The sequence below is a fragment of the Rhinichthys klamathensis genome, unplaced genomic scaffold, assembly GCF_029890125.1.
Source record: "Rhinichthys klamathensis goyatoka isolate OS25496 unplaced genomic scaffold, OSU_Roscu_1.1 h1tg000778l_1, whole genome shotgun sequence".
Lineage (NCBI taxonomy): Eukaryota > Metazoa > Chordata > Actinopteri > Cypriniformes > Leuciscidae > Rhinichthys > Rhinichthys klamathensis.
Window position 1 is genome coordinate 191,576 of NW_026607176.1, and position 13,453 is coordinate 205,028.

Sequence of the window (13,453 nt, forward strand, 5' to 3'; positions counted from 1 at the left end):
CGTGTGAAAAGTATCTTTATATGGAGTTATAAAGCACATGCGGCTAACATGCGGTGAACATGCGGCTAACATGCGGCTAACATGCGGTGAACATGTGGTGTCCGCCAACGCTGACATCGTTCTTCTCAATAGACAGCAAGTGACCACAGCGAATAAGACCAGAGACGGATCACAGTGGTTCTTAAACTGACAGTAAATTAGCACCAAATCTGCATTTGACCATAAGCTGCCCTCCATGGACTCTCCTCATTTGTGTTCAGCTGTTTTACATAAAAGTATCTACAAATGAACAGCTGTAAATATATTGGCGAGATTCCTGTGCCTTTCCGTTTTCCGAGTCCCGAAGACACCAAAAGTGCTTTCTGTGCATCTTCATCCAACAATGGACGTCTTTAGCGTTTCTTACATTCGTATGTTTGCACGGATGATGGATGCGAGGTCACACTTCAGTGCCCAGTCTCTGAGTCTCGCAGATCCGTCGCACAGGGAGTCGCAGACACATCGCCGGTTCGGGACCCGTTTAGCCTCAGGCCTGCTTCTCTTCGGGACGTCCCAGAATCCTCCTGGCTCTCTGGATCTCACCATCAGAGACGGCCAGTTCCGTCTCACCGGGTCCTGATGACCTCTGACCTCCAGGTCAGCGCTCAATGAAACGCAGGTTGATCGGTCTCTCTGGAACCAGAAGAGTTCTGGTCATCGGACGGACTGTGTCGTTCTCTTTTGCCGGCTCCACATCAAAGTGCATTAAAATCTGTGAGAGAAAAAATGTGTCATGAATCAAAGAAACACACAAACCTGGAGCACACCACCTGTCACGGAGTTTAAGTATAGCAGGGGCGGAGCTTAGGTGTTGGAGGGGCAGAGTTTAAATATTGCAGGGGCGGGGCTTAGGTGTTGCAGGGGCGGAGCTTACGTGTTGAAGGGGCGTGGTTTAAGTATTGCAGGGGCGGAGCTTACGTGTTGCAGGGGCGGAGTTTAAGTATTGCAGGGGTGGAGCTTAGGTGTCGCAGGGGCGGAGCTTACGTGTTGAAGGGGCGTGGTTTAAGTATAGCAGGGGCGGAGCTTAGGTGTTGCAGGGGCGGAGTTTAAGTATTGCAGGGGTGGAGCTTAGGTGTCACAGGGGCGGAGCTTACGTGTTGAAGGGGTGGGGTTTAAGTATTGCGGGGGCGGAGCTTACATGTTGAAGAGGTGGGGTTTAAGTATTGCAGGGCCGGAGTTTAAATATTGCAGGGTGGGGCTTAGGTGTCGCAGGGGCGGAGCTTACGTGTTGAAGGGGCGTGGTTTAAGTATAGCAGGGGCGGAGCTTAGGTGTTGCAGGGGCGGAGTTTAAGTATTGCAGGGGTGGAGCTTAGGTGTCGCAGGGGCGGAGCTTATGTGTTGAAGGGGTGGGGTTTAAGTATTGCAGGGGCGGAGCTTACATGTTGAAGGGGCGGGGTTTAAGTATTGCAGGGGCGGGGCTTAGGTGTTGGAGGGGTGGGGTTTAAATATTTCAGGGCGGGGCTTAGGTGTCGCAGGGGCGGAGCTTACGTGTTGAAGGGGCGGGGTTTAAGTATTGCAGGGGCGGAGCTTACGTGTTGAAGGGGCGGGGTTTAAGTATTGCAGGGGCGGAGCTTATGTGTTGAAGGGGCGGAGTTTAAGTATTGCAGGGGCGGGGCTTAGGTGTCGCAGGGGCGGGGTTTAAGTATTGCAGGGGCGGAGCTTACGTGCACTAAATCACTGTCCAGCAGAGTTTAGTTCCAACCCTAATCAAACACACCTGAACGAGCTAATCACGCTCTTCAGGATCGCTGGGAAAAGCTGGTTGGAAGTAAACTCTGCAGGACACTGAGGGACTCTAGGAGAATCCTGCATACGTCACCAGAGAGAAGACTGACAACTCACTGGAAGATCCAGTGATCATATTCTGATTAAATATTACAGGGGCAAAAAAAACAAAGCAAGCATGGGCGAATTGTTCTCAATAAGATCAATAACACAGTGACAGACATGCAGGCTTGATTGCAGAATAAATACCCTGGAAAGCGCCAGGTAAAGCTCCAGCTCAGCGATGCGCCGGCCGATGCAGCTGCGTTTGCCCACGCCGAAGGGAACCGAGGCGAACGGATGGTTTCCCTCGGAGCGACTCATCCAGCGCTGCGGGACGAAGGAGTCCGGGTCTCGGAAGTGTTTCGGGTCACGGGACGTGGCGTAGTGGCAGAGAGTGATCAGAGTCTGAAGGATTGATCACACACACGCCTGTAAACACCAGCTTCACCAAGTGCACATGTAAAGTTGTAAAGCACAAAAGCTTTACTCACGTTTCTAGGGATGAGATATCCTCCAACTTTAATATCTTTGTCTGGGATGACTCTCGCATTGGCCGGAATTACAGGATAGAGCCTGGAAATGTTTCAGTGCTTAATTTAATATAATGAACTCATCAAAAGAAAAGGAACGGATAAACTGTATTTGACAGAAGAGTGAAGTCCTTCTACCTGAGGATTTCCTTGATCACGGCCTTCATGAGAGGCATGGCAGCGACGTCGCCTGCGTTTGGGACGGTCCGGTCCTTCATCACGCTCAGAACCTCGTCCCGCAGGGCCGTCTGGACCTCCCGATGCCGAGCGAGCTCGTACAGGGACCAGGACAGCGTGCTGGAGATCTACAGCGGGAATCAGACAGAAACATGTATCAAGAATTAGTATTTGGACACCTAACCTCAGTCTTTATTAGAATATCGGCCTGATGTTATATAAAGGTATGAGTTATCATGGATCTAGAGGCGTGGGTGCAGCATCGTGCAAAAGTAGTAGTTAAAGTGCATTGATCTGAATAATGACTCTCGTCTTCTGTAGAGTTGCTGATAGCTAAAACTGAACAAGTCTCATATTTGATGAAGTTTGCATCACTGATTCTGTTTATTACTGTGAATCTGCTTTAAAACCATCTGTACTGTGTAAATCGCTGTAGAAAACTTGACCAAGGCCATTGAAAGCCTGTGAAGTGTATAACGGGTTGGTTAACCCAGTCAATCGCGTATCTGCGCCTGTGAAGCTTTTATTAAGGCTTACTGATATGACTGGTAGACACGAATTTCAACAGATTTGTCAAAAGTAAAACTCATTTACTTGGGTGTAAAACTTTTTAATTAGGGTTCACGTGAGGGGCGTTGCTAGGGTCGGAAGATATAAGGAGTATAGTCGCTGACAACAAGATCCCCCAGATATATTTAATATTCAACTATTAAAAAAATCTAATAAAATCGATTTCAATGAATGATTCACTGACTCACTTCACTTATTAAGACTTCACTTGTTTCGTCCCTGGATGAATCAGAGTTTTTGAACGCATTTTTCTTAAACAGTCACTTGTGTCCCCCTACTGGAGTAAAGATGTAATTGATGCAATATTTATCTGAAGCATCAAGTTTCTTTCAAATGGTGATTTACTCCATTTTGATCACTACCGTAGACATCAGTGTTTATATCTGAACTATAAACTTTTATCCCAGTACTTCTGTGATAATCTGAATGATTGTAAGACAGAATTAATGACACTGTGTGTTTGTGAAGCCGTTTCATTTCTAAACATGACAACGCCTCTCTCTGGATCAGAACTCAGATCTGAATGTTCGCTGTGATCAGACTTATCAAAGCTTTAATAGACAGAGCCGAATCACTGTCATCAGGAGGAGGGGCTTCATAGAGACAGGAAGTAAACAGAGCGTTATCGACAGACTGGGAAGAGAGGAGCCGCAACAATGGAGAATATGAGGAGAATAATCAACATTCAAGCAGGAAAACCTGTTCTAGTAGAGTCTGAAACTACATCACGACTGTAAAAGGGTAGAATAGGTCCTCTTTAAACTTGCAATAACACTGTTTTGCTGATAAGCAGTATTAAGTCCTTGTTAAATGTGCAAACTTTTTTTATTAAATAGATAAATCTGAGATAAAACTTTTTATGGGTATGTTTTGAATGGACATATGGTATTAATTTAATTTGTGTAGATCTCAATAATGTCATTTTAAAAACCCTGCAAATGCCTGTTTAATGTCACAGGGCTGATGAAGGAGATTCATACTAACCCTAACCCAGACTGACAAAAAAGGAAGATCATTTTCCTATGGAGTTGAAAATTATCTGTCATCAGCCTGTACTAGAAAGTGTGATCAGAATATGGTCTGTCCACTTGGTACGGTGATCTTTCTGTAAAATCTAAATCAAAGATACTATATATTGTTCGAACTTCGATGAGAATGATTGGACTGAAAGACTATCCTAGTATTCAGACTCTGTATGAGCAACGCACATTAAATGAGGCAAAAAGGATTTTAAGCGAGCCGTCTCATGTACTCTACCGCTCTTATGAACTCCTGGTCCAGAACTCCCCGTTAGAGACAGGAACAGGTTCAAAAACTCTTTTGTACCCGTATCAATTAGACTGTTGAACATGAATAAGTGAAGTCTATTTATTTTTGTGTGTATGATGTGTATGAATATTTTGTGTAATTTTTTTTATGTATCAGGTTTTGGCAAACTGCTGGCATTACAAATTTCCCTATCAGGGACAATAAAGTAAATTTCATTTAATTCATTCATACCGTGTCGACGCCAGCGAGGAGCAGCTCGGTCACATTACTGTACACAGACTTCAGCGGCACGCCGGCCTGAGACAGATAATAGGTCAGGTATCGTCCCTCTAAACGCTCTCCTCGAGACATCTTCTGCCTCTCCTCCTCAAGACGCTGGTCGATGTGACCTTTCGCTGTGATGACAGGAAGAGTTTCAAAATCTCACACATCATTAAGGACATTACAATCCACATCAGTACGGCCAGAATCACAGTACAGATGAAAAACATCCACATGACATTTCCAGCATTTAAGCCACATGCACTCTTTACGACAGGTTCTGGGGCGGTTTGGTAAATGCTTTAGTCACTATTGTACATTGTTGGGTTCCGGCTGTAGAGCCCGTGCCGCAGGGCAACTGGGTGACGGTGAGGCGCTGTAGTCGCGGGACACAACACCGCTCTTCTGTTCCGATTACAACATTAAACCAGTTCTCCCCACTCAGTGAAACACCCACTGTGAATCCTGCTGATTGTGCCCTAGTAATTGGCGATTCGATCACACGGAACGTGAAAATAGAGACACCAGCCACCACAGTCACATGTTTGCCGGGAGCCAGAGCGCCTGACATCAAAGCAAATTTTAAAGTGCTTGCTAATGCTAACCGTAAATTGTCTAAGATTATTATTAACGTTGGCACTAATGATGTTCGACTCCGCCAGTCGGAGATCACCAAAATTAATGTTAAAGAGGTGTGTGAACTCGCAAGTATGATGTCAGGCTCTGTAATTTGCTCTGGCCCCCTTCCTGTTCGCAGGAGTGATGAGATAGTTAGTAGACTGTGCTCACTCAATGGTTGGCTGTCTAAGGGGTGTCCGCAAAATAATATAGAATTCATAGACAATTGGAAAAGTTTTTGAGGCAGACCTGACCTGTTGAATAGAGATGGTATCCATCCCTCCTGGGTAGGTGCTGCTCTTCTCTCTAGTAATTTGGCTCATAGTCTTAGAGATAAAACATGACAATCTGGGGCTCAGGTCAGGAAGCAGACAGACTGGCTAAACCGACCGTCTGCTAGCGGCCTCACGTCACTGAGGTCAGATAAATCCCATCACATAGAGCCTCTTTCACTTAGATATCATCATATAGAGACTGTGTCTGTTCCCTGAACTAGGAAATACGAAAAACTCCCAAACCCATTTAAGGGTAAAAATTGAATCGATGTTCAACAAATAAAAAACAAAGCATTCCTTGCCACTGTCGCCTTTTTTGCCTTTTTTCACATTTGTTGCCATTGTCTTTTGGCTTGCTTAGTTGGGGACATTAAATTTAACATTTCATTTAATATTCAACACATAATATTGATCTTCCGGCATTGACAGCATTATATGAGAACTGAACTGAGCTGGACGATGACATCACGCTTTTCTCCAGAGCGGCTATATATATATATATATATATATATATATATATACACAAACTAAATTAATAACTTTTTTACAACAAAATGAAACATCACTGAACTTACTTAAGCTGGACTGTGACGCTATGCTCTCCTGGAAACAAACTTTGTTGTATTTTCCTGTTATCTCTGTAAAGCTGCTCTGTAAAACTTATTGCTTAACTACTACTTAACTTCTGCCCATTAATCCACTCGAATAGAACGGACAACAGATTATTAAGGCTCATTTGCATGAACAACAGAAAGACGTTTATTAAGAGAAACCTACTGAAGACAAGAGTTCATGTTTACATGCGCTTCGTAAATACACGTCCCTCCCGTATACATGCTTTCTCCACAAAAACACTTTCTTCTTGACACTAATATATAGAGATTGAAATAGATTGTATATAGATTATATTGTACTGAATGTCAGGTTGTTGTTTTGCTCAAGAGTATTTTCTAACCACAGGTAAAGAGCTATAGGTCCAAACAAACATCTCTGCGATGCGGTTTGGGACTGTTTGTTGGAACTATGATTTAACTATGTTAGTAATGATGAAAGCTGGCTAATAATGCTTTGGGGAAACACCCCCGCATTGCCAATATTACTTTTTCAAAGAATAATTTCCCCCTTCCACCAGAGCTTTTAAAATTTCATGCACCATATTTGTTTGAAGGTTTTAACGTCTTTGATGTTTGATGGTTTTTACAGACAGATATCTTTGAAATGTCACCTTTATATATTTACATTTATTCATTTAGCTGATGCTTTCATCCAAAGAGATTTACAAATGCCACTTGACTTACAAATATAAACTGGTTTATAAAACACTTAATTTCCTAGAATGCATTACCCATTGAATTTCACAAGTTTCAAGTTGAATCTCAATTCCTACAAGATGTGTCCGTTTCTATTCCATTTCACACTCATTAATTTAAGGGAGCCAATTCTGAACCCAGTAACGCTTTAACCTCTTCTACGCTTGCGGACACTCACCGAACCGGAACATGTCGTCCCAGCAGCGGCAGAAGGTTTCCCAGGGTTTGGGAAGGAGCCGGTGGAGCCACTGAGGCATAGCCATCGTGAGGAGAGTCATGACGAACATGCTGTTGATGGACTGGATGAAGCGCTCCGTCTCCACTGGAACCACTGGGTCGAGGCAGCCGATCCTGGACTCGAACAGCACCGAGGAAATCCCTTCAGGGAAGAGCAGAGAGACAGTGTAAGTCACACACCTAACTCTGGTGTATCTGATAAACCGGTAACTGGCTCTTCAGGAGTGTCAGTGCTTCACCTTCGAGACCGAAGCGGTAGAACTCGGCCGAGACGTCGGACACGAGGCCGCTGGCGTTCTCCCGCTGGCGTAGCTTGAGCTTCTCCACGAGGTCCGTGACGACGGAGTTCAGCGTGAGGTCGTACGCCTCCACAGCTTGGGGTCGTAACATGTGTTTCCCCAGCAGACGCCGCACGCTCTGCCACTCCTCGCCTTCACTGAACACACACACACACACCGAGAGATCAATGACTACAAGCATACCATAAATCACAAGCAAAAGATGACACTACTAGGAGAACGGCTGCAATCTTCAACTTACTAAGAGAATCAGACAATTCTCAGAACACAGTAATATCAATTCTAATAAAGACCAGTGTGTGATTATAGCATGTATGGATATAAAACAGCGATCTGCAGCAAAAGCAGGAGTCAGTGGCAGATGCTGATATCTGGACTCGTAACTGTTGTGACCGTGTCCGGTCATGCAACTCATCTCTTCTTAAGCATTACACCTGATTAACAGTAAACCGCTTCCGTCAGTTTCAGTACCGTGCTCAGACTTCCTCAGCGCATTTCATCTAATTCACTTACATTAAGGGTGTATTCACACCAGGAAAGTCCGATAGTTCACTTGCTTTGGTCCGGACCAAATAATTTTTTTTTTTTTTTTTTGGTACGGTTCGCTTTCACACTGCTCTTTTTGCAAGTGAACCAAAATTTGTAAACAAAACCACACGTGTGCTAAGGTCGTCCATTCATTGGACAAGGATTCTCAAGTAGGGAAATCAGGAAGTGCAAAAAAGGCTCAGCATGGAGATATTTCGTACAGCAATATTTGTTATTTTACTAATTTTGTGTTATTCTGTACAAACGCAATATGAAGAAACTGCGCAGAAGACGGATAAGGTATAAAGTTTTCATTCATAGAGAGGGGCTATGTTGTTCACACATTCAAATAATGAGATTCTTATTGTATATACTGCTAACAAGTGCTGTCAATGTTAACGCTTGCGATTAAGTTTGTCCAGTTTAACGCAGCATCATCCTTGTATTGTAACTATCGTTACATTATATGAACTGCAAAAGCTTTTTTTGCATCTATGCGCGATTAGACTAAAGAGAACGCTCTGTATGTGAATGTCCTGATGCACACACTCATTCATTCATTCCATTCCAATGATGCACACACATGACGCGCAGAAAGACGCGCAACAGTATCGTGTGGCCAGACAGCGCGCCGGAATGGAATTCTCTTTCGCACTTGAACAACAATAACACAAAGCATTATGCCAAAATCTCCGACTACGGAAGCCTGTTAACTCAAAGGCGCAGTGCTTTCTTGCAATTGGGTCAGTTCATGTTCACACCGTAAACGAACCGTTCCAGAGTTCGTTTGGAACCGTACCGAGACCACCTCTTCAGCTGGGTCTCGGTTCGGTTGTTTGGTCCGCACCAGAGTTCGTTTGGAACCGTACCGAGACCACCTCTTCAGCTGGGTCTCGGTTCGGTTGTTTGGTCCGCACCCGAGTTCGATTGCTGTATTCACACCTGCCCAAAAGGTCCGCACCAAGGGGGGAAACGAACTAGAGTTCGATTCAATCGAACCAAACAAGGCAGGTGTGAATACACCCTAAGAGAACATTATGGACTTCTTTTATGATGACCTTTGTCCTTTTTGGAGTTTGCCAGTTATCGTATGGAAAGGTTTTGTAAATAAAGTCATAATAGAGTGAATCCCCTTGTGTAGCCTGTCAGATACAGCACATTTTGCACCTGATTACTCCTGCAAACAAGGTTTTTAAAAACTGTGGTTGTTCAGGAAGAGCTGCCTCCGGTCAGGCGAGTGAAGCGCTGGGAAAGCGTGTTTGCTGAGCGCTTGTACTCACGCTGTCAGGAGTCCGAACCCTTCTCCCCGGAGCCGCCGGTAATCCTTCCAGGACGAGAGATCGGATCGCATGGGCTGATGGCCCTCCTGACGCAGAACCTGCTCGATCAGATCCGGTTCTGCCACATGAACCGTCAGGATGGGTCCGAAACTGGCCTTCCACACCGGCCCGTACTTACTCCTGCCCTCCAGCTGCACACAGCCACACATCACACACATCATTCACGAGCTTATCATTTATGAGCTTATCATTCATGATCTAATCATTTATGATCTTATCATTCACGAATCACGATCTTATCATTCATGATCTTATCATTCACGATCTTATCATTCATGAGATTATCATTCATGAGATTATCATTCATGAGATTATCATTCATGAGATTATCATTCATGAGCTTATCATTTATGAGCTTATCATTCATGATCTAATCATTTATGATCTTATCATTCACGAATCACGATCTTATCATTCATGATCTTATCATTCACGATCTTATCATTCATGAGATTATCATTCATGAGATTATCATTCATGAGATTATCATTCATGAGATTATCATTCATGAGATTATAATTCATGAGATTATCATTCACGATCTTATCATTCATGAGATTATCATTCATGAGCTTATCATTCACGATCTTATCATTCACGATCTTATCATTCATGAGATTATCATTCATGAGCTTATCATTCATGAGCTTATCATTCATGAGCTTATCATTCACGATCTTATCATTCACGATCTTATCATTCATGAGCTTATCATTCATGAGCTTATCATTCACGATCTAATCATTCATGAGCTTATCATTCACGATCTTATCATTCATGAGATTATCATTCATGAGCTTATCATTTATGAACTTATCATTCACGAATCACGATCTTATCATTTATGAACTTATCATTCACGAATCACGATCTTATCATTCATGAGATTATCATTCACGATCTTATCATTTATGAGCTTATCATTCATGAGATTATCATTCATGAGATTATCATTTATGAACTTATCATTCACGAATCACTATCTTATCATTTATGAGCTTATCATTCACGATCTTATCATTTATGAGCTTATCATTCATGATCTTATCATTTATGAGCTTATCATTCACGATCTTATTATTTATGAGCTTATCATTCACGATCTTATCATTTATGAGCTTATCATTCATGATCTTATCATTTATGAACTTATCATTCACGAATCACGATCTTATCATTCATGAGATTATCATTCACGATCTTATCATTTATGAGCTTATCATTCACGAATCACGATCTTATCATTTATGAACTTATCATTCACGAATCACGATCTTATCATTCATGAGATTATCATTCATGAGCTTATCATTTATGAACTTATCATTCACGAATCACGATCTTATCATTTATGAGCTTATCATTCATGAGCTTATCATTCACGATCTTATAATTTATGAGCTTATCATTCACGAATCACGATCTTATCATTCATGAGCTTATCATTCACGATCTTATCATTTATGAGCTTATCATTCACGAATCACGATCTTATCATTTATGAGCTTATCATTCACGATCTTATCATTCACGATCTTATCATTCACGATCTTATCATTTATGAACTTATCATTCACGATCTTATCATTTATGAACTTATCATTCACGAATCACGATCTTATCATTCACGATCTTATCATTCACGATCTTATCATTCACGATCTTATCATTCACGATCTTATCATTCACGATCTTATCATTTATGAACTTATCATTCACGATCTTATCATTCACGATCTTATCATTTATGAACTTATCATTCACGATCTTATCATTTATGAGCTTATCATTTATGAACTTATCATTCACGATCTTATCATTTATGAGCTTATCATTCACGATCTGACTGTGTCAGGTGTACACTAATGCACAGAGACACGTTTAACATGATTGGGTGTCAGGTTTAAAAAACAAACAAACAAAAACAAAAGAGTTCTTACTTGGGATCCACGGAAATGTTTAGAGTAAAACAGTGTAAAAAAAAGGTAAAAATTATTCATTAATTAAATATATTCAAATAAATTAAAATTGGATTAAAATAATACAAATTAGATTCATATAAACAATGCAAATGTGTTTTAGAAATTATGAAAACTTTGATTCAAATAAATAAGTACACAATAATAATTTCATTTAAACAAATACATTTAAAAGTGCATTACTGGAGAGTGGAGAAAACTCAATGCATGTTCACAGGTATTAATATTTCTCAAATAGTATTTTAAATTGGAATGACATACACTTTAAATTTGTATGAATTAGATCTTTATACATGCAAACATATAGCTGCATTTTAATTTTTAGGATGAATAATAATGCACTACATGTAGTCGCTGCAGAGCTGCTGCCATTGTAACAGAATGGGACATAATTTAGATGAGCATAAGGGTCCTTAAAATAAAATAAACATAATAACCATAAGTATCAATATTTGGAAGCAACTCAAATAGGAATCGAATAAGATCCTACTAGACCTGCGCACCTGCAGCTGGTGGAGGCGAGTGAGTCCGCGTCTGAAGAACAGATCCCACAGGAATCCCGCGGAAGAAGGTCCGGGCATGTGCTCGAGCGTCTTCACCTGCTGAGACGGGGGCGCGCGCATGACGTCAGCCCACCTGAGCAGAGGGAGCGCGCTCCTGCCGGTCACCTTCAGAGTCTGAGGCAGCATCTTCTCCAGTGCGCGCGGATCACCTTGCACGCGCTCACCGGTGCTCTGTTTATATCGCACGAGCACCCGCCTTCCGCGCACACCTTTCCGGGGCTCAGCCAATGGCCTGCAGGGAGCGCGAAAGCCCCGCCCACTGATCAGGGAAATGGACGTGGTCTGACTGATGTTTCATAATGTGATACACGGAAATTTTTCTCACAGCTCTTCAAAGATTAGCACCTAAACTCTTGACTCTTCTGAAATCGATCAATACATTGATGCATCATGATGCAACCGGAGGACGGGTTATCAAGAAACCTGCACAGACATGACTGTCTATTCTCAGATCATTTATCCGACTGGAGCAACTGATCCATAAGCAAACAACATTACAAATAAGAAATAAAAACAGCTTTAAAAATAAAGCGAGATTATGATTTATTGCTTCAAGCAGGTTCATTTCTCCCACATTCATACATAAAGGGTATGATGAGATCCTGACCTGATTCCAGTGATGTGGCAGATGTCCATGTGTGCGCAATGAGCTAATATCAACAGTACTGAGAACCAGTGCGATTCTCTTCTGAACCACAATCCCTTTTCATAGAAAGGCAGGATAGAGAAGCATGTTTGGTGGAATCAAACTCAAAAATATCTTATAAGAGTTTTGCTGACCACATTAACAGCCGCGATTACTCTAGATAATCAGAAAATGTCAGTCAAGTCAGCTGTATTGGTTTACAAATGCACATATGCTAAATTTTATCTATTTACACGGCATGTAATACAACAAGACAAGTCATGTGTTCATTGAAGAAACTAAGCTATAATGATTCGATTTTAGGCAGTGATCAGTGAAGCCGAGATGGCCGTCTGGTGTTGCTTTAGTGTTTGAGTTGTGTCCTACAGGACTGATGCTCATGTGTGTGTCTGCAGTTTCGATGTAAAGCTGATTCGACTTCTAGTTTCCCAGGCTGGGAACAGGGACAACCAGTGCAATGATGTCAGCAGAATGACACTCGTTCTATAGTGCAGAAATCCCGTGGATTGGTTTTGATTCCGGCAGAACTGCCTGATGTTTGGCTGAAGAACTGAGTCTCTAACGGGCCAGGGCTTCTCACGCGCTTCTCTGGGTTTCGTGAGTCGGCTTTTGTGACTTTAATGGAAGGATTCTAGCATGAACATTTAGGGCTTTATAATGCAGATTTGAATTGTAATTGAATGCAAAATGAGGAATGAAAACACTGACAGATGCAAACAACATTCTCTCTTCCCTTCCTTCCAGAGCCAGGATCCGTTCACCATCGTGACACAGACTGAATTACGGCTTCAGGAACATCAGTGGAAACAGCGGACCGGCTGAAGGCCTGGAGAGTGTGAAATACTGTAATACGAGAGCGGACTGATGTCACTCTCCACATCACTATGAGCGTTGTGTTCGACTGCACTGCCACGAACACCATGAAGGACTTGAGCACAGGGCAATCGGCTTCTGTGTGTGGGAATCAGGAGTCTGACTTCATACAGCCATGAAGAATCAGCTGGAGATTAAAATAATGTAAAGAATTGCTCAGAGAAGCTCTCCA

At 42.3% G+C, this 13,453-nt stretch overlaps 1 protein-coding gene across 1 annotated transcript; it reads right to left on the reverse strand.

Moving 5' to 3' along the window:
- Positions 1-74: 74 nt before the first annotated feature.
- On the reverse strand, positions 75-12,480 carry LOC130077768 (25-hydroxyvitamin D-1 alpha hydroxylase, mitochondrial). The gene is made up of 9 exons (XM_056243100.1): positions 11,703-12,480; positions 9,161-9,351; positions 7,293-7,489; positions 6,995-7,195; positions 4,584-4,747; positions 2,475-2,641; positions 2,298-2,379; positions 2,014-2,211; positions 75-751 (listed from the first exon to the last, which is right to left on the reverse strand). Exons 1-9 carry the CDS (start codon positions 11,886-11,888, stop codon positions 638-640), a joined length of 1,500 nt encoding a protein of 499 aa, XP_056099075.1. The 5' UTR covers positions 11,889-12,480; the 3' UTR covers positions 75-637.
- Between the last annotated feature and the right edge of the window lie 973 nt (positions 12,481-13,453).

Excerpts from the sequence above, each read along its gene's own strand:
- LOC130077768 (XM_056243100.1), bottom strand. The coding sequence starts at position 11,888 with ATGCTGCCTCAGACTCTGAAGGTGACCGGCAGGAGCGCGCTCCCTCTG. Across the intron at positions 2,380-2,474 it reads GTGATCAAGGAAATCCTCAG|GCTCTATCCTGTAATTCCGG; the intron begins GTAGAAGGACTT and ends AAACATTTCCAG. Across the intron at positions 2,212-2,297 it reads GATATCTCATCCCTAGAAAC|ACTCTGATCACTCTCTGCCA; the intron begins GTGAGTAAAGCT and ends TCAATCCTTCAG.